Raw genomic sequence first — 24,487 nt, 5'->3', positions numbered from 1 at the left:
AGACGTGTGATTTCTAGTTGCTTTCTTCGCGCATAGATATCGCTAGCTACAAAACCACCTTACGCAAATATTGTGTTTGTTGTTTGTCCATACGTAAGTACATACTTGGGACTTGGGACAATCAAATTGTGTTGATACAACATGTTGGCATTAATTTACATCATATTTTTGACCATTTTCGCCGGTCGCCTATGCGAAGAGCAATTTTGTTCGGTAGATAACGACGCAAGATTCTGTAAAGAAAATGAAAATATTGACCATCCAAGATCATCATTGTATGTGAAAGGTATCGTTTGCACAACCTCAGGTCAAAATTAACTATGATAATTCTGGGATATATCTGGGATGTCAAGTGATTCTGTGATGCGATATATACGATGTCATTTATTATAAAATCCTCAATATATTATCTGTTCCTATTCTTAGAAACAAATGAAAGATATGAGAAATATCTAGTGGCGATTCAAAATGCAGAGCAAAACCACGAGGAATGCAATAACACGAAGCACGAATGCTTCAAAGGTGTCATCGCGCGAGATCTAAGGCCTTTTAGAAAGAAGGGTATAAGCGAAGAAATGATTGAAGCTGCCAGAACTAGGTATCTATCACACCGGTATCACTATTATCACACAAGTATCAAGTATCGGCGACTTAATATTAGTATCCTTTGTCCTTTGTCCTTTGTCTCCACTAAAATTCTTCTAAATTCAATGATAATTGAACCCCGCAGGGGTACATTTTACCAGATAATCAAAGGTAAATTGTACAGAGAGAAAGACTGTATGTTTCCAGCCAGATGTGCTGGAATTGAACATTTCTTATTAAAGATAGTTGGTAATTTGTCCGACATGGATTTAGTTATAAATACCAGAGATTATCCTCAGTCCAGCGAATATTTTGGAAATGCCATGCCTATTTTTTCATTTAGTAAGGTGAGGGATAATTCCGTTCTATCTAATTCTAAAACTTTTATTACAACTATAACATAACTATAACATGTACATTTATCGATGCAATTATGTTTTGCTTGTTGAATTTAATAAGAGCTATGCAGGTTGCAAAATGTATTTATAGACACCGCAATATTATGATATTATGTATCCAGCATGGGCATTTTGGGAAGGTGGTCCAGCTATATCGTTGTATCCGCGTGGTCTTGGCAGATGGGATCAACATCGTAAATCTTTGAACAAGGCGAGTTTGGAAATTCCATGGGAAAAGAAAGAAAGTAGAGGATTTTTTCGCGGGTCAAGAACGAATTCGGAACGCGATAACTTGATTTTATTAAGTCGTAATAAACCTCACTTAGTAGACGCTCAATATACTAAAAATCAAGCATGGAAATCTAATGAGGTATTGTCATATTTTTTTCTGAATCGCTTTAGCGGATTCTACATGTATATTACGACGCGAATGTATGTAAGAAAATTTGAACTTTATTTTAGGATACTTTACATGCAACACCAGCATCAGAGGTATCTTTAGAATCGCATTGTACGTATAAGTACTTATTCAATTTTCGAGGTGTGGCAGCTTCGTTTCGATATAAACATTTATTTTTATGCCGATCATTGGTCTTTCATGTCGGCGACGAGTGGATGGAATTTTATTATTATGCCATGAAACCGTGGATTCATTACATACCTGTTCCTAAAAATGCAGATCAAAAAGAGTTGGAGTAAGATAACTCGACATCTAATCTTGCTACGTTGCTATTGATGTTTGCCTTTAATTAAACTATCGACTGGTCTATTTTGTTTTGTTATATTTTTCAGGGATTTGATTGAATTTGCAAGGAACAATGACGATCTATCAAAAAAGATTGCTCATCGCGGAAGAGACTTTATATGGAATAATTTACGAATGTCAGATGTTACGTATTTTTGGAAACAACTTCTTAAAAGTTATAGTAAACTTGTAGTGTACGAACCAGTATTAAAGAAAGATCTCATAAACATTAGAAAGGAATAGTGAATATAGTCGTGATAATTTTGTACGTTAAATGAATCGCGCGATACTTCCTGGATAATACATAACAAATCGGTACGTATTTCTGTGTGTGTGGAATGTGTAAGCAAAATACGCATATAGCGAATAATATGCATTGAAAAATGATTAAAATAAACATATGTATTTATTAATATTATTTGTATGACGATGAAAAATATAATACAACAGAGATTTTGTTCAAGGCACGACACAATAGCGTGGCAAGTTTCAATATGAATTATTAATACCCTAATGTCAGTAGTAACACAAAGAAAGGCATTGCACAATTAAATTTATGTACATTAGATGGTAATGTTCAAGCTGCCTTAAACAACACACACACACAACCAATCATTTAACCAGTTAAAAACAAGATTGTGTAATAAAAAAGTTATTTTCGTGTTGTACAGAAATTCTTTTATTCAACGAATACTGATGAAAAGTACAAAGCCTTTCTTCTTGTACTCTGATAATACTTAAAGGCTAAGTATAATTTTTAACAATTTAAGTACTGGTCAAACATTCGTATTATTAGACATTACGATACTTTTTGAAATATAAGGAAATATATGAGATACACAATTATTAGAGCTGTTTTAACATTTGTCAATACTGAACACAGGAATACTGAACGAAGATAGTTTTGACGTGTATAATCTTTCTTTTCTTACCAAAAAGATTGGTGTATGTTTTTGTGCTAAACACGTGTCAAAGTGCACTTTAATTTTGTAAAATCTAGAAAAGAAAAAGGGGTACTTAATTCATAACAACTATATAGATGTATAAATTCTCATACATACAGCACCATTAATGTCAGAGATCAGTCTGACAATTTGCATACAGTTGTAATAATATAGTTATGTATAAAACTACAACAGGGGCTACCATTAGAAGAAACCGCGAGAAAGAAATGTTTATATAAAACGACACAAGAATTCTCTTCAAACATACTCGATAATGGAAGCGAAATTAAACGTATGGTTTGAAGCGACGCCGACGTATAGAAAAAGTTGCGCTTGAACAGACCTGGCATTTACAATTCCTTTTAGAGAGTTGTATAAATTACAAAAATATTTTCTAAGGCACTTGCGCATTAGATAATAGTCACTTTAGTATAATCGCAACGCAGCATGATACTAGTACTAGATATTTATATACATATAAATGGTTCGCGCATGCAAATGAAATTGAACAAAAAGACATTGAATAAAAATAATATACATATAGGCTATAATTGCTTAGTGTTATACAGAATATAGTAGCATTTTTTACATTACATAAGTATAGGAAAGTCTATAATATTCACATATAATACTTTCATTAATCAACAAATACATATTTTTTACTTACAATATTGTCAGTAAAGAATCCGATTATTGCTTTGTTAATTATTAGTTGTCATGTCGCAATATCCTACTAATATCCTTTATACATTTCGCGATCTAATCGAACGGTCGGATCTCAAGGAATCAGTAAGTGCCTTTGACGTTTAAAGTTCTTTGCAAATGATGGACACGCGAATAAACAGGCAGTGTAAAACGTTCTACGTTACGTTACTGCGCGTGAAACATCATTCAAAGATAGCATAATGGTATCGTGCGTGTGTGTGTGTGTGTGCGTGTGCGTGTATGTATACACGCACACGCACATATAATATTTATATTTTTTTGCGCTTGCATTTATAAAAAATGTGTGCAAATTCAAAAATACGTGCTACAGCCGCGCTGCGCTTTCGCTTCTTGCGCAAGCACGCGGCTCAACAGTTTAATTGTGACGAAAATATTGGTCGTCGAAAATTTCCTAGCTATCTATTTATTATAAATTATATAATTATCGGGAGCGCAGGCAGGTTCCTGAAGACGCTGCGTCGCGCGTCAATGGTTGAACGGTTTTGATCGGCAGGATCGGCGTTCGAAGCGGCCGATCACAGACACGTTCACAGTAGAAAAGGAAAATAATTAATCGATCGGGGTGACATGAATATGCCTTTACGTAGCCACGACGAACCTCGCGATGATCCCTGTCGCGATGCTGAGCAGAAGCTGCCACGTCCTTTCCGACGGATGTAACAAACTCGCGGATGCCCCAGAGTTTCCGTGATCGTGATTCGATGATGTGACGAGCTCGTCGGTTCCTCCTGTCGAATTCAAATTGGAATCGTAGTGGCGCGTAATGTCGCGCGTCGCGCATGCGCATGCGCACACTCGAGAGCGCGAAACAGTTGAGGTGAAACAGGAAACAGGGCGCGGGCCGCGCGGGCCGGGCCGCGGAGTGTCGCACGCCACAGAGATGTCACGTCGGCCGTTAGCCCTCGCCCCTCGCTCTCGCCGCCGTTGCCGGTTGACGATTGACGATTGACGATTGACGGTTGACGTTTGACGTTTGACGTTTACCAGTTGCCGCTGTTTGGAACTTTATTTGCTTTTTCCGCGCGTAAATAATCGGGGTATTTGGCACGTGTATCGGTCGTGGGTCGCGCCGCTTTGACCGCTCACTTTTTCCCGAATTCGGGATGTACATTGTTGTCGTCTGGAAAAGGTGATTGCTCCCGGTTAATGCGGGTGGTGGATCATCTTATTGACTCACTGAGTTAGGTGAGTCGCCTTAATTCTCACGTTTTCTTTTCTTTTCTATCTTTTGTAAGCAGACATCGTCGTTATTGTCTGTACACAGCTCAGTATTTAGTGCTATTCTCACATAAATGCCGAATCTTTATTTTGTATTTATATTAGATATACTCTAAAAACACGCCTGAATTCTTTATACCGGACAGACAAGTTAAGCATATGTGTATATTGTATTATGTGTATCGGTTCTGTACATCACGGATAAAGAATTCGACGTTTAATTGACTTAATATGGCTGCCTGATTTCGAACTGATTATGAAATTGAAATTTCTAACTATACTATATTCAATATTTTATTCGCAGGCTACGTCAAATTTGAAGCCGACGATTGTTGCGAGGGCAAGCCATTTCAGCATTTATTTGGCAAGCACCAAATACACGAGAATGTCAACATATGAATTACTTATTATTGTAATAGTAAGTAATTAAGTGTGCGTGCGTGCGTGTGTGTGTGTGTGTTTGTGTTTGTGTGTTGTGTGTTAAAGATCCCCATGCTAGACATAGTACAGAAGTAATGAGAGTATGTCGAATCTTCAAGTAATGAGACGCGAATCTTCATTAAATTAAATCTTACAAATTTAAGCTCTCTGTCTTCTATCTTCTATCTCGTGACCATTCTCGTTCGAAAGCAATTTACGGGCCCATATTTAAAAAATCTGTGGCACATTGGCAGCTAGGAAGACTATAACTATATAAAATTATATATTTATTTTGTACTATTTTTATTTTACTACCTATATTTACTTTGCAAAACAAATTTATATAACTGCATTAGAATCGAAACGTATAGTTAAATTAAAAGTAAAAAGTATCTCACAAACACATCAAACAAATATTTTCTTACTCCTCTCATAGATTCGTACGCGTCGTAAAAAAATAGAGCACGGAGAAAGAACACAGAGAGAAATAGGGAAACTTATAATTAGATTGAGTATTTAAGAGTCACAAGAGAGTGCATTATTTTCTCATAAAATCCCATTAATTTGGATTATGGCCCGAAGAAATGTCAGAGGGAAAGATTTAAGGCTAGTGCGTGTCGCGATTGCAAACCACACATTACGTACGTTTCCAAAATATTAATTTTCAACGGGCACGACGAATACCTGAGATTAAGTACTTGTGCAGCGAGGCGTGCGTGTAAGGCCGGTATCATAGTCAAATCTTATATTTAAGGTTGTCTTAATAAGTTTATCTTTAGATCCTACTGCATTGTTTCATTGGCTACGGAGTATCTAAAGATGAACTTAAGACAATCTTATATATATATATAAAATCTGATTATGAATATCGGCCTAAAAGACTATTTGCGGGTAAAGATATCTTTTAATCCGGAAAACGAATGATAGGAAGAAAGGAACGAATAAATGTGTGTGTGTGTGTGTGTGTGTGTGTGTGTGTGTGTGTGTGTGTGTGTGTGTGTGTGTGTGTGTGTGTGTGTGTGTGTGTGTGTGTGTGAAAATCAGAATTGGAAGGAACAAGGATTTCCCCGTAAGACCGTAAGAGTCGACGTATTGTTAGAGAGAAGGAGCAAGTCGAAAACACGCTTTTATGCTAGATTAAGTTCCAAACAACGCAACTGCCAACGGCAGTGACCAGTGACTCATGCACCTCATCCCTGTTTCACGCTCGTGTGCAGGTGCACGCGTGTGCTCTCACGTGCATGGATTTTAGAACAAGTTGGTATGGTGCGTGTTGATTGATGAGACGTGTAATTTTGGTGTTATCTATTATTATTTGACGTGTGTCATTTAAGTTATGATCGATGATGCAACATACGGAGAAAGATTCATGCTTTATACACAAGTGATATTTTTTATCTACTAATAATAATAAAAGTCTCACACTCTGTGAAGGAACGAAAATAGAGATAGAGTACGCGTGTAAGGAAACAAAAGAGGCAGCGAATAAATAGTACGCGAAACCATAATCGTAATGTGCTAACGAATGAAAGCCGTCCGTGTAAGCGAAATAAGAACAAAAGAGAAAGAGTGAGAGAGAAAGAGAGAGAGAGAGAACGTAAAAAATGTCTCTTATTTCTAGAATATATTTACTCGTGTCTTGTCAAACTGGATGCGGCGACGATGATATACTGCGACCTTTCGCACGATCACCATTTAGTTTTCGAAGTCCGTCGGTATTCTCAGAAATCAAATACTTAGTGTTTTTATCCGTCGCCTGGCTAATAAATACTCTGGGCTTTAGCGTACACTCCGTACAGCAAAATTATCAACGGTATGTGAAATTATACTAATTAAAATTTTTCTTCGTAAATCTTTGTGATAAAGAATCGATGTAAGCCATGAAATGATGTTGACGAATTCAAAACAAAAAATCTTGGATTCGCGAATCTGTATTACGGGATGGGACGAGACTAAATAACGATTATATATGATATATGCGATTAAAATTATGGACAATGTTAACAATTAACGAATGATAACGTTATAATGTATTATAATAAATTAAAGTTTTATGTGTTATAAAGCTAAATGTTAATTTAGCTTTATAAAACGCAAAACTATAATTAATCGATTAATTAAGTGATTATTTATACTTTTCAATTTCGAGTACGCTTGGTTAGTGATGGGAATAGGCATAGAACAGTTGCCAACCAAAATAATGCCATTAATATTTTTACGCGCGTAGACTAATCGTGCAAGCATTACTTTATTTTCTCATGTTTCACTTACCTAATTTCGTAACTTCCGTGTAAATATATAGAGCTTGAATTATGATACGTTTGGTATGTTTAAAATACATTTCGTTATCCAGCGAGCATAAGCGTTGCGTCACATCCGATTTTAGCGATCTGTGACTCGATAAAACGCACGAGATACAAAAGAGTCACTTCGAATCGTCATGTAATATCTCGTAATATCTCGGGACAACGTTACAACATTCTAGTTTGAACCTACCAGTTTATTCTAACATAATATTGTATCTGAACTTTGTACTAGGTATTGAGAGAGAGAGAGAGAGAGAGAGAGAGATAGTAATTAAACCTGATCCCCCCCCCTCTCTCTCTCTCTTTATTTTAAAGTATTGCGTGCACGTGTCTTTTTGCGCCTTTGATGTAGCCTTAGTATCGTAGTAGCCAGGTATACGAAACACCAAATTTTTTAATATCGCGCTTCCTGCCTGCCTCCGTACCAAGGGGATTATTTGTTTCCACGTTAATTATTTTCAACGAATTGGAACGAACGAAGCAGACTACTAGGTATCCACTGTTGCGATTCTCCGGGGCATTAATTTGAAGTGCAATTTATGAGGCTTCGCGGAAACTTATTCATCTCGTTGTTCTTGGAACATTCTTATTATGTATGACGGTATATTAACAACAATTAATAAGTATAGTAACAATAATTACGCCCAACGCACACGTCGATAAAAGACGAAGAATAAAATCTGTGATAAGATATACGAAAAGGCAACAGAGAAATTAACTTTATGAATTAGTTGAAGAACCGAGAGCTATTAGGTAACAGAGAAATTAACTTTATGAATTGGTTGAAGAACCGAAAGCTATTCTTCGAGATATATCCATTTCAAGAGATATTCGATTTGAGATAAGCGCGGACTGGGTTGTCGCGGACAATGGACATGTTCAAGATTTTTCGAGGCGAGGCAGGATTCGATAAAGATTTTGTACCTGCGTCTAGAATGATGTCGCCAACGCTGTCAAGACTACCGTAATCGTCGTGTGTATCAGTATCAGCCACGTCCAGGTTACTGGCAAATGCGAATGGCCAGTGATCATTACCTAGTGTCCCTCTGTTAGCGGACTTGCACCCGAACCACCAGTACGCTGTCGATCTTGGAAAGGCGGGATTAGCGTCGTCCACCTGACAAATCCAAGAGATGATTTTTTTTTTTCATATAATATGATATTTTTATAGAATCTTTATTTCTCTATAGGAAACTCTCTATGTAACGAGACACGTTCCGTAATTTGGGACGTAACACAGGACGGGAGAGAAAGAGAGCAAGAAGAGGCGCGCGCGCGTGTTATTACGTAAGCTCGATGTTATTTTCCAGCCGTTATTTATCGATCGAAATATAAAAGAAAAAATTAATTAAAAATCCAAATCGTACTTGCCTTGAACATTCGGTCGTTGAATCGATAGTAGGCGTTATCTTGAAAGAAGTACGTGTAGCCCTTGTAGGTCACTGCTGCGTTGACGTGATTCGGTATGCCTTCCCAATTTTGAATGAGCTTAGGATAGTTACTTCTCACCGGTGGCTTCGACGCTGGATCAAAGCGCCAGAATTTCGCGCCTTTGTAGAAGTAAATCTTGCCGTTTCCAGTCCATACGGTAGCCGCATCGATGTTATCGGGAATACCGGTGAAACCATCGCTAATTTCCTTCGGATAGTCACCGTCTATGGTCGTATTAATATACCTCCAGTATTGCGTGCCCTGAGGCAAAATAATTGTAAATAGGGTTAGTTGTAGCGAATGAAATCTGCATATTGAATTACAATACATTGCAGCGATATATTTATATATATGTACATATAATACATATTTAGTCTGGCGAAGAAAGAAAAACGAAATCAATTTTGGATCTCACTCATTGCCAGGGAAAGTTGTGGTCAGATGAACGGTTACCTTGAAGAAGTAAGTCTTGCCATTCCTGTATGTAAATGCAGCGTCTATATTTGACGGAAGCTCCTTCCACGTGCTGCTAATACGTCTAGGATAGCCGCTAGCCACACCGTTGTCCGTTAATTTCCAGTAATATTTTCCTGGAAATTCCACAGTAGTATATCAGCATTCTCGTCTCTTTGCTAGTCTCGCGCGCGCGCGCGGCATCTCTTTGCTAGAGAATCCAAACGCTAAACACTAATGAAAGATTACAACTGGTGATACGTACCCTTGAACGCAATTATCTCGCCGTCTTTTGTGTTGAACATCGCGTCGATCTTGGGATCTTTACACAGTTCAGGATCTTCTTCGGCAGGCGGCAAAGGTCGCGAGCCTCGCGACGTGCTCTTCGTTCCGTATAGAGCCTGAAATGAATTTCGTATCGCTATTCGAGAAGCACGCTACATCATCCATGCATCCACGAATGTAACTCATAATAGGAGATTTCGGTCGTCTAACGGGCGTACCTGAATCGCGCTGGTATCGTCCTGATCCAGGATAAAGTGTGGATCGTAGCCGCGGTAAAAAGGTGCCATCAGGGCACTCTTGACATCGCTGTGACTTAAGCCGAGCGAGTGCCCGAATTCATGAGCCGCGACTTGAAAGAGATTGGTACCGCGATAGCTTTTGATGGTCCATCGTTCAGAGTCGTCGAAGTGAGCATCACCACCGTACACGGGAAAATACGCGTGCGCCAAGGTGCCGCCAGGTCCATCGAAAGGATCACCGTCGCCGTGCTCGCCTACCTCGAATCTGATTTCGATGTGAACCTAAACGCGAATTAATACACCTTTTCTTAGAAAATATTACCCGCGTCGAGTGATGACATGAGTAAGTGGATATTTATATATGTATCTCGATTGTATGAGCCCCTTACATTTTCATGTCCTGTTTTGCGGGTAAATGTCAGATCAGTTTCACCCGACCAAACGCTGAATGCGTTCGCGACTTCTTTATCCACTTCCTGTTTGTTCAGACCAGTTGGATACTTGCTAATTTTGTACGTCAGGTTCTTCGTACGCCATCTAGATCCTACGATAAAGCGTTTTAATACGTACGTACTCAGGCGCGCATGGAAAAGAGCGAGGGAATATTTGTCTTGTTTAAAAAATATCGCGATGCAGCCTCGTTCGCACGCACGCACAAGCTGTTCTTTTTCCGCGGCTATTAACGTGTGCACGTAAGTCCGTTACGCACCAACGCAACGCGAGGATCTACGCATATAGGAATCCGGCTGCGATACGCGCGTCATGTTCCGAACTTCCGATATATTGTTATATTTGTTCCCCGATGTGGCGACTCTACGTATACACTGTTGCGTCGTCATTGTATCATGGCGCGTAAATTGTTTATTACTCGTAAGGATGAAAATCGCGACTCGCGTGTTACGTGCTCATTACGGTTACACAGCTACGATTTATGCAACGGTTGCGCGCATCTCGAGTAAGTACGACTCTTACGCAACGATCCATTCGATCCGTTCACTATATATATATGTATATATATATACACATATATATGCGAGATCCGAATGAGCAAAATGAGGAACTGTAACTGTGTAGCGTATAGTTATATTGGATTATCACCGAGTGTGTCGAATTTTGTGCGACTGACATTCCGTAGGATGCACGCATGGCCGAACTTAGCACCAAGAGTTCACTGAAACATGAAGCGCACGTGCTTGGGTTCAAAGTCACGGTTAGCCCGCGTGAAGCTGCGATCGCTTTATTATTCCGTCGATAGTCACGCGTAAGAATGTCTTTGCCCCTTTGGGCTTTCGCCCACTCTGTTTTTTATTTTCAATACAACGTGACCGAAAGGATTGAAAGGACTGACGTGGACGAGTCAACGAGCGTTTAAGTATCGAGCGTTTTTTAGCGAGACGCTTCATCGCATATAAATGTAAATAAATATCTCGTCGGTTGTAAATATACCTACCAAAGAAATATACATGTACGCGCCCGTTACATATGTATTTGAATACAAAATATTTTTAAGAATCGAAAGAGGATCTTGTCGATTCGTTAACCGTTAACCGATCGTCGCTCTATCTATTTTGCGTTAGAATCATTAGATCTCGCAAAGTGAATTTAGTATAGATGCGAAAATTGCGAATGCAACAGTTGATTCGAACGAATTCACGTGGCTGATTTAGAATGCATTTGGCACATCCGACAGACATGTTATCGCGATATAGATATAAATCCACGTGACTCGTTTAGGGTGACTGACTCCATATCAACGACTCTAGTACCACGTAGTGGTAGCCAGACAACAGAAACGGCGCGGAATACGTTCATTATTTATTGTAAAAAGACCAAAGACCCTGTAAAGGCCTGTAATGCGTTAAATAATTAATTTACGTATCTCTATACGCGTAACCTTTCATTCCTCTCGTTATTTCGTTATTTCGTGACTGCGGCTATTATTAATATATATAATAGCCAACCCTTTCTGTTTTACGCGATAATGTATTTTATGTAGACTTTCCACGAGTTTCAATAGGGACGGTTTCGACGGTTCGTCGATGCGGATCGATTAGAATGATTAGATAATCGGCGACCGCGCGATCGATCAAACGTAAAGTTGTGTCACGCCTCGCGCGATTACGTCTACACTCTCGATTGCATTAAACTTTCTTAAATTTGTCAATTACCGATTAGTCGCGCAAAGTGACGAAATCTATTGATCTCTCGATCAAGCTTTATAAATATCGACAGTTTTGCTCACCTTGAAGAGCGTATCTCTTCGATCTTCCATCGGCAGCTGGTCCAACTTTATCTTTAACACCGCATCTTGGTGTAGCCATAAGCTTAACGGTCTCTTCATTCAATTCACCTGAAATTAAAAAATATCGAGATAAATTTGAGGATTATTATTTATTCCCGTTGTTTATTCCCGTAGAACCGAAGAGATGAGACACGTTGCTCTTCACGAAAATCGATATCTCACGTTTTGCCGCCTCCTATCAGTCCTATCATCGTCTTCTGTGTACGAGAATCGCGTGATAAAAATAATTAAATGCCCGCGGATTTTCGTGCCGGACACATTACGCATATATTTCTCGCACCCTGTGCACGTATTAATTTCTCATGCATCATGTATGCACAATATGCATGTATAGTTCGCGGGAGTACTCGTGCATACGCGCTATCAGTTAGTATAGTTTCGCAGCGTGGTCACGCGACTCGAACGCGACATTTACGGATCCATCGTTGCAATCTGGCGCAAAGATTGTATTTTTTCGCCTGGGCGCGATATGCGACAAAGATAGTGTCTTTTCGGACCTCAATTTTGCGATAAACGTATCCTATACTTATTACGAAATAACTCTGATGAAACTTTCAACAGTTTCAACGTTGTCGCTTTTCATATTGGGGTAGTTTTCTTTTTTTTAAATTATTAAAATTAATTTTAAATAAATGCACTGTTTTACATTTTAACATATATTCCGAACATCTTTCCTCTATCGTGCAAAGCAAAAGGTCTTGGAAAGGAAAGTGACGAACGCAGCCGAATCGTGTTAGTTCTGATGATAGTTATACGGAAAAAATAATGTCAAAATTTTAAAGTGAAAATAACGTAATTTCTGTATACGTTTTCGTTGTACTTCTCTTTACTTATTTTAAGAGTTACATTTATTAGCAGCTATAAACGCGTCAACACGGGCGCGGGCAACGCGCGACGCGGCGACTAGTAGATTATGGCCGATAAACGCGCTTCATCTCGGATAATGCCGTCACCGATGGCCTACAATTTTACAGTTAGGTCACTCTTCCGTTCACCTTCGGTTTTTATTGGACTCCATTGCTTGTATTTCGCCCTGTCATGGACTCTCGTATAGCACCACTGTACCACTATAATGTCTATAATGACCGACGAAGCTTGCTCGCGTTCTCACATTCTTCATCTTTTCCATTCCATTCCATCTCTTTGAAAAGTTTTATTCGGTCTGTATTATTAATCGCAGTTGCAACGCAGTTTTTGGACGTTTTAAGACTTGTCGCGTATTTTTCATATATTTCTCGATCGATATTTCTCATATGATATAAGTATTTCCCAAAATGATCGCTCGCAGAAACGATGGGACTGTTGCACTCGCTATAGTAATGACTCATTGCTTGAAGCGTCAGGTTGAGTTCGGTCGCGATGAGTTTCATCGAATCCTGAATCATCGCTGTTCATTATCATTAACGGTCTAAATCAACAGGAGAAAGAGGGGAAAGGCCCGTAACGGGGAACAGGGTTTTGTTATCGCTCCTCAGTCCTCAAGCAGTTTGACATGTACATAAAGAGACACGTATATATGTATAAAACTTGATGTTTTTCCTCTTTTCTTTTCTTTTCTTGAATCACACGAGGTGCACAAGCATGTAGCATCGAGTAAACGCATCTTCTCCGTAATTTTCCGCATGAATCACCAATACCAATGCGTCTGCTGAGACTCGATAATAGATAAAAAACTCAAGTACATCCTATACGTTATACATACGTGCTTGTGATATACATGCGTAAACGGTATATGATGGTATATAATAATAATACAAATACGTCAATGTTTAAGAATATATAAATTTAGACAAGTAGATGAAATTTAACATACCTGTTATGTTAAGACCGGCAAACGCCTGGAATTCTTCAATCGCTGCCGTCAGCTTATCCTCGCTTAAAAAAGCACCACTTTCCGGATTTGTCGGCGGTAAATATCCATATTGCGCCAGATAATTCTGTAATATTTAAATACGCTCTTTAACACACCTTTCTTGAATTCATTAATGTAACAATGTATGTATATCTACGTAGGTATCGTTCAACTTTCCCCAGTATTTCGGCGATCAAAGTGTACGTATATCGATATTTCTTAGTTGACTCTCTCGAGTCTCGAGATAAAGGTATATTATACTGTATCGCGAAATCGCGCAGGCAGAAATTAACGCATTTCGCAAAGAATCGGCCTTTAAGTTCGGTGTAATATAACGTAACATTGTGACATTTTACGAGCTTTGTTTTTCGAAAGTGAATAACTAATAAAGATAGGGGGAACTTATTGGTTAATCCGCGTGTAAATTTGCCAACGCCTTCGGGCTGGTCGCTCTTCTTTCGATATCGTTTGCGTTGTACAATTATATAATTGTAATTGCGATTATATGCAGGTGGGAAATCTCTGCACGTGTTACAGCTGTATCGTTACATCGTCGTTCATTGCAGTCATACACAGATCGCGTTGAAGCCTTCGGCGATTTTTGCCAATACACGCGTCGCTTATCGTTCCGCGCTTACAACGTGCGAATGCCAATCGTACGTGACATATTTCTAATCCACAAACTAAAGTATTACCGATCCGATGTTACACGAGACGTGCTCTTTTCTCGCGAGAAGAAGCGCGTGTCGCAAGAATGATATGACCCGCACAAGATCGTCATTAGAGCCAATTCGGATGACGTTACGTTCGAAGTACAGATTACCTCCTTAAGAGAATGACTCATCCCTTCATATCGGGCACGGAAAGCGCTGTCTGCTTCTCTCGCGCGCGTTCTAGATTCGCGTAAAATAGCCATCTTGACGAGCACGCGCGTTTCTAATATGCTAGCCAGTAGGATAATACCGTTGCGTGGAGAGTTAGCCGATCGATTTGCTGTCGCGTGCATTCTTTCGGAGCTACCTCCGTATTGATTTTGTTCCTACCCGCGCGGCGGCTCGCCACACGAACGTACGCGTATTCCTAATCCGCGTTTATACTTTATATCACGGCTAAACTCGATATGTTTAGCATAAAGAAAGTATATTCGATAATTCGAATAATGTCAAATTTGAATAAAATGAGAGAGAGAGAGAGAGAGAGAGAGAGAGAGAGAGAGAGAGAGAGAGAGAGAGAGAGAGAGAGAGAGAGAGAGAGACGAGATATTGAAACTTGACAACTATTTATATTTATAAGGGATGGTATCGAGGACTCGAGCAAAGAATCCGGCAATTTGTCGTAAATTACATTATTATTGCGCAAAATAGTAAGTATATATAAGTCAGATGTAAGTCACGCGAGAATTACCAAAGTACTCATGTTCTTAGATTTAGGCGGATTAGGCAACAAGCAGCGCGGACTGAACGAGGAGACTGACCTAACCGACAGCGGGATTTACTGTTATTTAACGACACTTACGCACACTTATGTCCTCATTAATATTCTATGAATCGCACGACGAACGTCAAAATATCACGTATTCGTTGCTGAACCACGCAAAAGAAGACGGGCGATTTACATTTACTCATCTTTTTATATTCCATGTTATTTGCCTCGTGTATTGTTGAAAATATACTTATTTTATTGTATTTCAGAATCACCACACGCGGAGATTCTTTAAGGAAAGATAATATGTCAAAATTACGATTTCTCTTTCTTGCGTGATATTTACATACATACAGATTTAAAAATGAAACGATCGCACTTTGTTATTCTGTAAATTGGATCGGCAACAAGGTCATCTGTAGTGTAATTGCGAAGTTATGGCGTGAATCATGCCGTTGCGGGGGGGGGGGCCACATAAAGGGTATATTCATTCGGATGCTTTCGCAGTGGTAATCCGATGCATCCCTTGATGACAGTGCAAAGTTTCTGAGCGTAGCCTTGGGTCGCTGATTCATATTTTGTTAAGACAAAAATTAAACTCACAAATATATGTATTTTGAAATTAATAAAAAAGAAACTGTTTTCGTTGTGTTATAAATACAATAATCGTTATATCGCAGATTATAATTTTCCGATGTTGTTTTTTCTTTAACAAAATTCCGTTACCAAATGCAGCGTAAGGGAATAACGCGCGCGCGCGTGTGTGTGTGTGTGTGTGTGTGTAACTATGGAATTTCCAGAACCATATCTCGTTGATAAGAACTTACTTTCGTAAGACTGGGTGGTATCTTCACCAGGTTAAATATTAACATTTAATTTTGTGGCCATCACACTTTCTTCCGGTCGAATGAATGAGAATGAGTCAGTGCTCCTACGAATCACACAAGTTTCGTAATATGCTCTAGACGAGTCAGCTTCCGCAAAGGTTGAGATTTTTATGAATGAACGTAAGTGGAGTGCGTCCGTACCCACGCGTGCATGTGTCACGCGGGAATGGTTCCCTTTCTACTTCCCCCTCCCCCCTCTCTGCGCATATTATACATATATGTGTGTATGCGTGCGTGTGTGTGTCTCTCTTTGCGTTTTCGTATACATATATATTATACCTGTAGAATCAACGTATACGCTGTACGGCTCTACGGCGCGACTGAATCAGCCAAGTGGTTTTCCACGTATCCGATCATGACTTGATTCATTGTCAGCATTGCACGGCGCGGTAAAGGTAGAGGTAGAGGTAGAGGTAGAGGTGTCGCTGGAATTCAAGGTCTAGTCTAATGGATGCTGATCATCGATCGGCGGGCATTGGCAGCGATTGTCTTCAATTAATTGCGAGTGGGTGAAGTACACTGAGATGATTAACACATCTATTGTCGCTAGCACGCGCGCGCGCTCGCAAAATATACGGATGTTAAAGATGAATGAGAATGGTTACGCGCACCTTTATACATATATATATATTGTATTTATATTTATATTGTCAAATATTCAAATATTAATCGTTGCATTTTGAATAAATTGTAGCGGTTTGGTAACTAAACATAAAGAAGACACAATTATAGGCCTCTGGGGCACGGAAGGCACATACACGCGATGATTATCCGGATGTTCCTTGTGTAACCGGAAATGTACGCGCGGAAAGATGCACAATACATTGGTTGAAACTTGAAACCTTGGGTACAATTATATTTTATGACCGTGCATGAATCGCATCAGAATGATCTGCTGAGTGCACAGAGTAGATCTTTCCACAGCATGTATCATCACACAAAAAGACGAACCGCCTACACGCGGAATTATCTATCAAGTTTAATTTTATTTTGAGTTTTTCTCCTCTTTTTACACGCCCGCGCGCGCACACAAGAGGAAACTTATAAGAATTTCCTTCGCGACGGAGATAAAATGTATCTCTGAAAAATAATTATTCCGTCTGCGGACGCGATTGGCAGAAACTCATTATTTTCTCTTTCATTCCTTTCTATAGTTATATCATCCCCATATCTTCTTAAAACCGATTGAATCTCCATCATTTAATTACGTCACCGAATGCTGTATGAATTTTTTAAAATATCCTCGTGTCATTATCTGTGAATTAACACAACGAATTTGGTATGATAGAGAAATTCTTTATCATCATATGCATTTCTCGTCGAGAAATCTCAGAAATCTCATGCTCGTAAAACTTGTAATTTTTGTATGTCGTTGCCGCCGTAATTATACAGCGGAACTCACGTTAGACACGAAATGTTTTATATCCGGGTTACCTTGAATCCGTCGTTCAAGGTATGACGTAAATATCCACGATAATATTCTTTCAAAAGTACAGTCTGCGCCAAAAGTGCTATGCTATTGATCTTGTGGATTTGGATACTGTCGTCTATACGTTTGTCATCGAAGACAATCGTGAAGACAATAATGTAATTCAATATATGGAGAAGAAATCTTTTATATCTCTCTTCTTCCGTATCCTTATATACCTACTAATCCTCTTGGAGTGACGAACGGACTTATCGTACGTAATTATACTCACTCGTGTCATACGCACGTGTGAAGTACAATGCTCGTTTCCATGACCTGAATTTTTGGTCGTTGAGATTTCGTGTTACTTGCAGACGTATCGTGATCACTGTCTTCTGCAGCAGATCGCAACGGTGCGACCTAATCTCTCCAAGCGGTATCTAATCTGAGACGTTGAAAAAATGCTGATTATCAAATTATAAGTCATTAATCATCAATAATTCTGTTATTTCTCTTATATTTAAAATAGATTGAAAATTTACTTGATGCTGACGAAAATAGATAATGGTAGGTATCTAGGATCTAGGTCAACCGTCGATTGTACAACTTGGACGATTAGTAGATAGCAGGATACCGCAAAGGCCAAGTGTTTCATGCTAATGAAAACTCGAGCAACTCTATCTCAGCGGAACGTAATGTCTCTTCCGAATACTGACTGGTTAGAATCGTGTTCGCGATATTAACCGTGCCGACAAATTGCATTCGATCAATTTTATAATTGTTTTCTACGATTATCATTAATATTGTAATGAATATCGTCGTCGCATGGTTATTAATTTTATCTCACGGTTTCGTTTTCGGAAGTCATCACGCAACTTGCTGGGCTTGTCCAGGGCTGAGAGAATTTAATACGTGTATGAAATGCGTCTAAATAGTCGAGTCTGCGTACACGGTATTTTATCTTGTCGCGTTATCAACGATAACGACCTGGTTTACCGTCCATAAAAGTTTATTTTTTTTCCTCGTCAGTTAAACGCAGATAACTTGTAATATATAAATTACACACAATTCTAACCCTTGTAATGATGTCTGTTTTGTGTGTGTGCATATTTTGTCTATCTCTAAATTGCTCAAGCTCTATTCCTAATTATCTCGCAAGTTATATCTTATTTCTTCATATAAGCATGGAATGGTGCAGATAAGATTTCTACTCGTCGAGTAGAAATACGTTCAATATCTGGTCGTCTAACGATGAAAGCATGAGTCTGGTGGACAAAAAGATAATTTAAAAGGTTAACTAGCGCGCACAGGCTATAGTTTTGTCTCGCGACGTGAAAAAATACAACGCGTCTTTTATTGCATTTATAAGAGCATTATGAATTTGATACGCGAATGTGATACATACACTGTATACATATCTTAATTCGACACATGTGCAGGATTTCCCGAACGTTCCAAATCTTTGAAAAAATTCCTATCTCTTGTATTATCTTCCCAATCAAATCTTCTATATATGTATAAAATTCTCACGATAGCGAGTGAAGGTTCAATATATATAAAAACTTAAACGCAATTGTTACTTGTCCAACTTGTTCAGGTCTCTGAATCGAAAATTTCGCAACAATTTTCACATTGCGTATATTCGATGACGATAACATGAATGCAAAAAATATATCGATATAATTCTGCACAAAGAGCAATTTTTCCTTTGACTGCCAAATACTGTCCGATTGTAAGATTTTCAAGTTTGTTGATTATAAAATAAAAGGAAAGAGCACATAAAAAAAGTGTCGAGTAATCGCACCGGCCTTGAAGAGGCCGACGTCTTTGTCGACGCAAACGCCATCGGTATTCCACGTCCTTTGCTCTCGCGCGCGAACGTTGTTTGAATATAAAAGATAATTCTCTGACCATCCACCGATCCACCGATCTACCGCTGCTTTGTACAATATGCCTTTCAGTGTGTAACTTCACGGTAGCCTTTATCCTTTATAAAAGTGGCATAAGTCAAAACTCGAAGAACAAATATAAATGAGAGAAATTAACGTAGAAAATACACGATTAACTATGTTACTTTTAGAAAATTTAAAAAAAACCGATACCACTTTTACAACAAATGTATTCAGTCATTAAATTAACGTGTCAATTATCCTCATTGAACGATGTTGTAGTGATATCGTGAATCAAGTATAAATAATAATAATAATCGAAACGCGAGACACTTATTACCTCGTGATTTTATCTATTTGCTGTTTCGTCTCGTTGCATCGATAGGAAAGTAATTAATTTGACCGATTTGTGCGATTGCAGAATAATTTGGTAGCTTTTTGATATTAGATATTAGTAGATTGTAGAATATTATTACAACTATTTCGCCAATCCCGTAAGTTATTACCTTTTGTAGATATAGGTATGGAGCTTGCCTGATGAAAGATTGAAATTGATTAATGTCGGTGCCTATGTGTGTATATACATATATATATATGGAGGGGTAAAAACCACAGTGGTGTTAGTCAAATTTTTAAAAATATTTTCTCGTGTGCATAGATGCAATCTGTACAATATATAAAATTGCATCTATGCACACGAGAAAATATTTTTAAAAATTTGACTTACACCACTGTGGGGGGGGGGTTTACCCCTCCATATATATATATATACAAACTTACGCTTGCAAAATTCGATAATAATGTTTTATCTGTGAACATTGGCAAGATTGGTAAGCGAGTGATTCATAAAAAAAAGCTCTTAAAAATCGCTGATTCAACAGGCACGGAAGTAAAATAGTTCAGCTCGTGCAAGTAACGCGCGACTGAAGTCTATACGTCATATGAGTCATCGTTGCGGTGCAAATGACACGAATGCGAATTTTTCTTATTTTTTTTATCGATAAGCCAAAGTTTCGAGTTTCAACATCGCGTCAATGTCAATTGATGCTTGATGCGTATAAGTCGTAGGCCGGTGCAATTGTTAATTTTAGAATTGCGTTTTGCATAAAAAGAAAAAGAAACGCTCAGAGGACTCGGGCGTTGTCTTACAAATGCGACTGAGACGCGTTCGTGATATCGCGACAGTAATGTCAACGACGCGCGACGGTGACGCGACAGGACGTTTAAAAGACGGATATTTAAGCGAATTAAGATTAAAAGTTAGGTAGGCATGATACAGGTTGCACCGGGAACAATTTTTAGAGTAACTGTTAGGAGCGTGTATTACATAACATAACAAACGACGCACGTGCGGATTCCACGTGTCGAGTTTATTACGTAAACTACACGGACACGTTCGAGGAAATAGCAACAGCGGTTTCATCGAGAAATCAGACAGTCACTTTGACACGTGATGATTACATATTAGCGCGCGCGCGCACGCGCACGCGCGCGTTATTTCACACAAACGATTAATCTAAAAATATTTTTTTATCTTCAACATATATGTATATCTCGTTATCGTCTTTTAAATTTGACCGATAGTTTTGGCGGTCGATCGCTTCGTTAATGTAAATACTTTTCGTTAGTTTTCGAATAAATTTTTTTCCGTCTATACCTTCCTATATTTCTTTTAAAATGTATTGTCTTAGGATTTAAACCGATTATTCAATTATAAGGAGGAACGGTTCAAATTTTATCATCTACGACATTGACTGTTGAAGGCGCGTGTCTTATCGACAGGTATATATCCATCTCCGCGAGTGTGTCGGAATTGTCGGATGCATGGCGTCACTAATCGCATACTTGGATTTTTTGTCTTTCTCATCCACGTGTACTCGACCCACTGCTAATCGCTAACATATCGTTCGTGCTTGAGAACAAACAAGCGTGTTCCGACTTGTGCAAGAGCCGCATCTTTGCTTTGTTCATGCGTTGAAAGCTATCGAAACATCGCGCCCGCGCCGCGCTGGAGAGTCCACGCGGTACCTATTTGACGAAATTCGCGAAAATATTTTATTGTCGTATAAAGGTGAAATTTCATGGGCAGTGAAAAGCAGCAGCAGATCGTACTGATTGGCTACAAAATAGAGAAGTTCTCGAGTTTCTAGAACTTCTCTATTTTATAGCCAATCAGTACGATCTGCTGCTGCTTTTCACTGCCCATGAAATTTCACCTTTAAACTCGAGCCCAAGCCTTCGCGATCACGATTGAAAATCCTGTTAGCTGTTAGTCCTGTTACCCCACAGTACAATACTCAACTTACAGACACGATGTTTTTGTCCAACGACAATCTTTTGCTATCTGTATACCTACTCATTGTATACTCATTTTATGCCATGGCAGAATGTTCCCCCCGAAGGCTTCAACGACATTAAAACCGCAAATGTAATTTCTCTCGGCAAATTAAGCGAAAATTATCTTCTTATCTTACATCCGATATAATCGGGAAGAAGAAATGTCAAAATACCGCTGGCTTAAAAGAGCGAATGATCGCTAGATCGAGCGCGACGATGAGAATATCTATGATCGGGTCGTTACTATTCCGATGATGGCTGATGACGCCCGTGTTCAGACTATGAATCCGATGACGATCGCGGTGACAAAGGCCAACATACGCGATCTCTGTACAGTGTATTTCCGTGTTGAGGAACATACATTATTTACAATTTCCTAGTATATTTTAACGAGAATTAAAAATTTAACGAGAGAAACGTACGCGCGTGATTCGGTGACTTGGCACCTTGCCGAAAATTGGAGCATCAGGTAGTCAGCGAAAAAATTAATTTTGCCAATCTCGTACCGTATTACCTTACGATCCTAGAAACTTGAAGCGATGGAAGCGACTGAAATAGATGAGAAAACACTTTTGTTTCGAAAGTGTTAAGTTTTATTTATGATCGTGATAATTTTTGCAGACACACGTGGCGATATATTTTTTTCTACTTAAATATGCATACTCACCAATACCACACAGTAATTACTGTTTGACATTGCAAATGACTTTTCTACGGTTGTGTAAACAAGCGTGCGATGACGCGTAGCGCAGTGGTATAAATTATTTATTAAACGTTGTTATTCTTTTACGTATAAAAGTTAAAGTCTTGGCTTTCCTTATTAATTATTCACGTGGACACACACACACACATACATCTTAATTAATTAAATTAAAAAATTAACCCGAATCTTTGTGATTTCAAAGTTTCAAATCGCAATTATTCGTCCAAGACAATTGTCGAATTGAGAATAAGTAAATGCAAGGGATCGCGCGCGCGTTTCTATCTGTTCAAGAACATCAGATAGCACAAAGTGATAGGCCGTGTGTTTACCTAAACCGATAATTAAGTTCGTTATCGCTAAATGCGTGTAATTTAAAATCTTAATACAGAGCTTGCTGTATACTTATGCATATAGATGCACAGAGCTAGACTTTTTGCGTGACAATGTATAAACGAAAAACGAAAGGATCCTCCAAAATGCTCGATTCGTTGTAATATTAAACCGAGGATATTGCACGGCGCAAAGACAGTTTGGGGTGGCCGATGTAATCGCACCTCAGAGTTTAGAGATAAACGTTTTTCCTTCCTGGAATGTTACTCGTACCATTCTAACGTGAATATACACGTACGCGCAATGCGATCTTGTATTACTCATATGTGACGCATCGTGAGGATTACATAGTTCCACGGACCATTTTTTCCTTTCTTCCGAATATCGGCGCGCAAACTCGCTACATCGCGCGATCACAAATTGCTGCATCATGGTGTCATATAATTGTGCCAGCAGTGAACCGATAAAGTAACTTCATTTTCACAGTCGCGGTTGTGTGTATATATACGTGTATATATATATCTGTGTGTATTTTATACATCTCTTTTCTTTTCATATGCGAGAAAATAATTATTTTAATTTACTTACAGCGGCAGTGGTGTCGCTGATGACGACATTGGTCGGTGCTGCTTCCATATCCGTGTACAAAACGAGGAACGCTATCACCATCAGGTAGACGTCGACTCTTCGCTGTCGTGAAACAATCTCGATCCACCTCGTCATATTTTCGACCGACGCTCCTTCCGATCCAACTCGTGTCTCCGTTAAGCTGAATTTCGACTACGGAATGGATCAACGCGACTTTCTATACAGCGTCGCAGTGCTCGCTTCTTTACAGTGCCCCCTCCCCCCCAGAAAAACACTGAATACACACGTTGCACGTGCTTCTCTAGGGTACACCCCGTGTCGTACCGTCGCCGTTGAGAATCGCAACGTCGAACGATGTCGAACGATGTCAGACGATGATAGGTACTTTCAATTTCAATTATCTCCTCTTGTTTAGAGAAATCGTCTCGCGTATACGAGCTATCGGGTTCTCGCGCGCGACGCGTTACTTCTCGCGTTATAATTTTGTTATTCGCGAAAGAAACGATATCTCTCGACTCTCGATATCTCAACCGTTTCCACGTAGTTCCACTGTAGTTCTCGACAGAGTACCACTTGGCAGGGTGGTGGTCTTAAACGTGGTTGCCACAACACTATCGATCTCGTGGTGTTTTCCTCGCTGAATGATGGTTCGCCCCAGGGCTCTTTCGCTCTGTTGCTTCAAACGTGAACCTTCGTACTCCTCGCGTATTCGTGTATTCGTGTGTACGCGCCTTACATGCACCTCGTTCGATTTTCAGTCCGACAAAGACCTCCCTGTTCTTCCGTGATTTGCAGAGAGATTCGTTTCGATGAACTCGAAATCGAGGAACGAAGGAAGACAAAGATATAAAGAGAGAGATACGATACAAAGGTTGGAGCGAGCAAGGATGGATCACGGAGGCTGGCGATCCACGTCAAAGGAGAGGAGAGCCGAATGGGAACGGTGCAAAAACACGCGGATACGCGGTGCCGCTCTCTATCCGGAGTCCACCGCTACTCTGAATCGTAATCAGTCTGCC

General features: G+C 39.3%; 2 protein-coding genes across 9 annotated transcripts; one reads left to right on the top strand and one right to left on the bottom strand.

Moving 5' to 3' along the window:
* The first annotated feature begins 27 nt into the window (after positions 1–27).
* On the top strand, positions 28–2,195 carry LOC139772348 (O-glucosyltransferase rumi homolog). The gene is made up of 6 exons (XM_071705999.1): positions 28–286; positions 427–598; positions 731–932; positions 1,075–1,353; positions 1,446–1,678; positions 1,776–2,195. Exons 1-6 carry the CDS (start codon positions 142–144, stop codon positions 1,969–1,971), a joined length of 1,227 nt encoding a protein of 408 aa, XP_071562100.1. The 5' UTR covers positions 28–141; the 3' UTR covers positions 1,972–2,195.
* On the bottom strand, positions 2,116–24,487 carry LOC139772345 (matrix metalloproteinase-14-like). 8 transcript variants are annotated; one of them, XM_071705989.1, is made up of 11 exons: positions 23,469–23,609; positions 17,914–18,066; positions 13,866–13,989; positions 11,993–12,100; positions 10,140–10,294; positions 9,730–10,032; positions 9,492–9,627; positions 9,227–9,363; positions 8,714–9,034; positions 8,267–8,459; positions 2,116–4,126 (listed from the first exon to the last, which is right to left on the bottom strand). In XM_071705989.1, exons 2-11 carry the CDS (start codon positions 17,920–17,922, stop codon positions 3,978–3,980), a joined length of 1,635 nt encoding a protein of 544 aa, XP_071562090.1. In that variant the 5' UTR covers positions 17,923–18,066; positions 23,469–23,609; the 3' UTR covers positions 2,116–3,977. The 8 variants fall into 8 exon arrangements, with proteins under 8 accessions (XP_071562090.1, XP_071562091.1, XP_071562085.1 ...); XM_071705990.1 differs by lacking the exon at positions 23,469–23,609 and adding an exon at positions 18,164–18,642; XM_071705984.1 differs by lacking the exon at positions 17,914–18,066 and having other exon boundaries at positions 23,469–24,486.

This window comes from Temnothorax nylanderi, unplaced genomic scaffold (genome assembly GCF_030848795.1).
Source record: "Temnothorax nylanderi isolate EJ_2023f unplaced genomic scaffold, tnyl_v1.0 TNYL_tig0048_pilon, whole genome shotgun sequence".
NCBI lineage: Eukaryota > Metazoa > Arthropoda > Insecta > Hymenoptera > Formicidae > Temnothorax > Temnothorax nylanderi.
This window is presented reverse-complemented; position numbering and strand designations above follow the sequence as displayed.

Coding starts and splice junctions, on each gene's coding strand:
- LOC139772348 (XM_071705999.1), top strand. CDS start 142: ATGTTGGCATTAATTTACATCATATTTTTGACCATTTTCGCCGGTCGC. Junction 599..730: donor ATTGAAGCTGCCAGAACTAG/GTATCTATCACA, acceptor TGAACCCCGCAG/GGGTACATTTTACCAGATAA. Junction 1,354..1,445: donor AAGCATGGAAATCTAATGAG/GTATTGTCATAT, acceptor ACTTTATTTTAG/GATACTTTACATGCAACACC.
- LOC139772345 (XM_071705984.1), bottom strand. CDS start 23,603: ATGACGAGGTGGATCGAGATTGTTTCACGACAGCGAAGAGTCGACGTC. Junction 12,101..13,865: donor TGCCGGTCTTAACATAACAG/GTATGTTAAATT, acceptor TTTTAATTTCAG/GTGAATTGAATGAAGAGACC. Junction 9,628..9,729: donor ACGATACCAGCGCGATTCAG/GTACGCCCGTTA, acceptor AATTCATTTCAG/GCTCTATACGGAACGAAGAG.